The sequence below is a fragment of the Halyomorpha halys genome, unplaced genomic scaffold, assembly GCF_000696795.3.
Source record: "Halyomorpha halys isolate HHAL.00 unplaced genomic scaffold, Hhal_1.1 Scaffold209.1, whole genome shotgun sequence".
Lineage (NCBI taxonomy): Eukaryota > Metazoa > Arthropoda > Insecta > Hemiptera > Pentatomidae > Halyomorpha > Halyomorpha halys.
The window spans coordinates 1,009,615-1,012,465 of NW_027115831.1; the positions used below are offsets into that span (position 1 = coordinate 1,009,615).

At 30.2% G+C, this 2,851-nt stretch overlaps 1 protein-coding gene across 1 annotated transcript in view; it reads left to right on the forward strand.

Moving 5' to 3' along the window:
* The window catches only part of LOC106679571 (uncharacterized), a 15,154-nt gene extending 14,104 nt beyond the window's left edge, over positions 1–1,050 (forward strand). Inside the window, exon 6 of the mRNA XM_014418800.2 lies at positions 865–1,050. Coding sequence (XP_014274286.1) covers positions 865–935 — 71 coding nt within the window. The 3' untranslated portion in view covers positions 936–1,050. The remainder of the gene's footprint in view (positions 1–864) is intronic.
* The last annotated feature ends 1,801 nt before the right edge of the window (positions 1,051–2,851 follow it).

Here is a 2,851-nt window from a genome sequence, read left to right on the forward strand (position 1 = left end):
AAGTCACCCAGGCGAAACTTTCTCTTAAAATCCTCTTAATACACACGTTTATAACGACCTCAAAGGGACAAGGAATATTCCATCATTATAGCCAATTACTGTAAATTGTTAATATGTTTATTTATTATAATGTTTTACTGTTAAGCTGGTGTCACTTACCATCACTCAATATTATTATTCTCTTAAGAAAACGAATGTCCTTAAAATGTTTTCAACAATGTATGAAATCAGCCTTAAAAATGCGGTTAGCCACTTCAATTCGTACAAAATTCAGTTACCATATTTTACGACCGAACGCCTCGTATATCTAATTCCAATTGATGACATTAATGGAAGAATGTTCTTCGCGGCACTTCAAGAAAAAAAAAAATGAATTTTGATTGAAAGAGTACTTTATATATTTCTTTCTGCAATAAAATATAGTTCCATTTTTCTAATCCTTAAATCTTGGTAGTTTCCAGAAGATAACAATTACTTAAATAATTATTTTTCTTGATAAGAAATTTAATTTTGTACTCATATTTTAGAGTTTTATATTCAAAAGAAGGAATAAAAAGTTATTTTCTCAGTTTCGTATGTTTTTAAAAATGACATCCTCACCTAATCATGTCTTCATTGTTGTATGTTATCTTTCAGGCAGAAAGAATATCTAACTAAGCAAATATTAAACATATAAAATATATTTTAAACAAATTTAACTGCCAGGAACTTCTTTTAATTTTATTCTTATGAAAAATGGCTGAAACCCAAGCCAGTAATAACAGAAATTATAATCCTTTCAGAAAATTTTTTGTAAACCATATCTAATGCCTTTAGTTTTTAAAATTTAAATCTACATAGTGTTTGAATTTTTTTTATTTTCAGCATACTTTGCATATGCCATTGTAACTTTCTTCGCCTTTGGTATGTATTTAAGCAACCTGCAGAAGGAATGAACGAAACGAGATGATAAAACACTTGAAGTCTCTCAAGAATGATACCTGAAGTTACTACTAATAGTTACTTCTGTAATCTTATGCTTCCTAAAATATAACTAAAATAATATCGTAATTTTTTTTTTTTAATCTCAATTATTGATATAAAAACAGCTCAGTAACAGAAAATATTAGGTTGAGAAGGAGATTTTTAGGAACAATAAAAAACATTACAAATTATTATTATTCTAGTAAGCCTTTTTGTTCTACTGAGTAATCGGTAAAGCTGGTTGAATCGTCTGTTAGCGCTTATCGAGTCCCTTTCAAACCAAAATCCTTCAACTTTAAGTCGCTAAAACTATCAACTTATGTTGTCTGTTATGATTCATCAAACTTCACTAAAGCTATCAACTTGAACAGCCTTGATGAAGCTCTACAAAGTGGGGTGAAACGTCGGAAAATAAATAGTTGTTAACTATTGTTTTTCTTTTGACCGCAACCATCTTCTCTCTAATTGGAAATTATACGGTCAACTATTTATATACATAATTACAATTTTACTTTGACTCTTAGAAACCATTACAATTTTACTTTGACACTTCACAAATTCAGTTATTCTTAGGAGAAGGTTGTTTTTGCAGCCTTGTGAGTTGTCAGTCGGCCGGCAATCCTTCCGCTCAAAAATAAAAACGTATTTTTCTCTTTACGTTCACTGTATACATGCGATAATTTTACGAAATGTCTAATTGGTTTCAATGAACGGTTCTGTAAGTACTAACCTAGTATTTTCGCATCTTGTTTTTCTAATTATTCAATTAGTGGATTTAAAACCTAACTAGCGTAAATTCTAGAGAGAAGAGAGAAATACTTTATTTATTCATCTATGCTGCCTAAATACATTAGGTTGCCATCTCACACAGCATACTTATCGATCCGTAATCGGACATATTTACATTACACATACATGGTATAATCATAAAAAAAAGATATACAATAATAGGATATAATAAACAATTTTTTTTTCACCCCTACAGTTTCTTTTTACAATCTATTTCGGTCTGTACTACCAATACAAATGTTTCACTCACTCCCATTTTTCCCTCTCATTTCTGCTCAATTATTCAATTCACCCGATCAACAAATTCGCTCTCCGGAATTCACCCTCCTAGATCCTTTTCAGTGACCCGCTAAACAAATTCAACATTAGACGGTAATGTGAGATCAGACCATCACTCATAGTCACAGCAGTAGATCAGTCTACCACGAACTAGATACATTTTACGAGAATAAGAATAACACATAGATTAAAAGGAAAATATAATTTTAAAAAACCGGTTACAGGAAACACTTGAATGGATAAATAAGTTTATATTAAAAAAAAACATAAAATGCTCTTTGCAGATCGTTAATCAGTAAATTCGTTCAGAAAGAAATCAAAAAGTAAATTCTAATAATTTTGGTGTGTCCTATGAACAGGTACAATTAGCTGTTGGATTGATATTAAAATGAATTTTATTTAGGAAATAAACCATTTTTTTGGAATTCAAGGGTAACAACAGTAAGTGGCATGCGGTTGCCCAATATGAAATGAACAGTTTCAAATTTATTTATTGGTTATTGATATACGTAATTATTGTAAATAAACTTCTTAAATTAAATTGAGCTGGAATAAATATCAAAACCTAGTGGATCGTAGTATTGGTATTGATAGAAGGTGCAAAAATTAGCATGTAAAGTTCAGATAACACGGTAACAATTTACAGAAATTGGAACTGTTCCAATCCTGGCATATAAGACCTCATGGTATTTCACATCTGATCGAAACAAAAGACTCTTCCGAAAAAACATTAATACACATTCTTTATGTTTACACTTCAACATGAAGTGCCAAAGCTTACTGTATGGTAACATTCAGTTACATTGGACTAAATACGCTT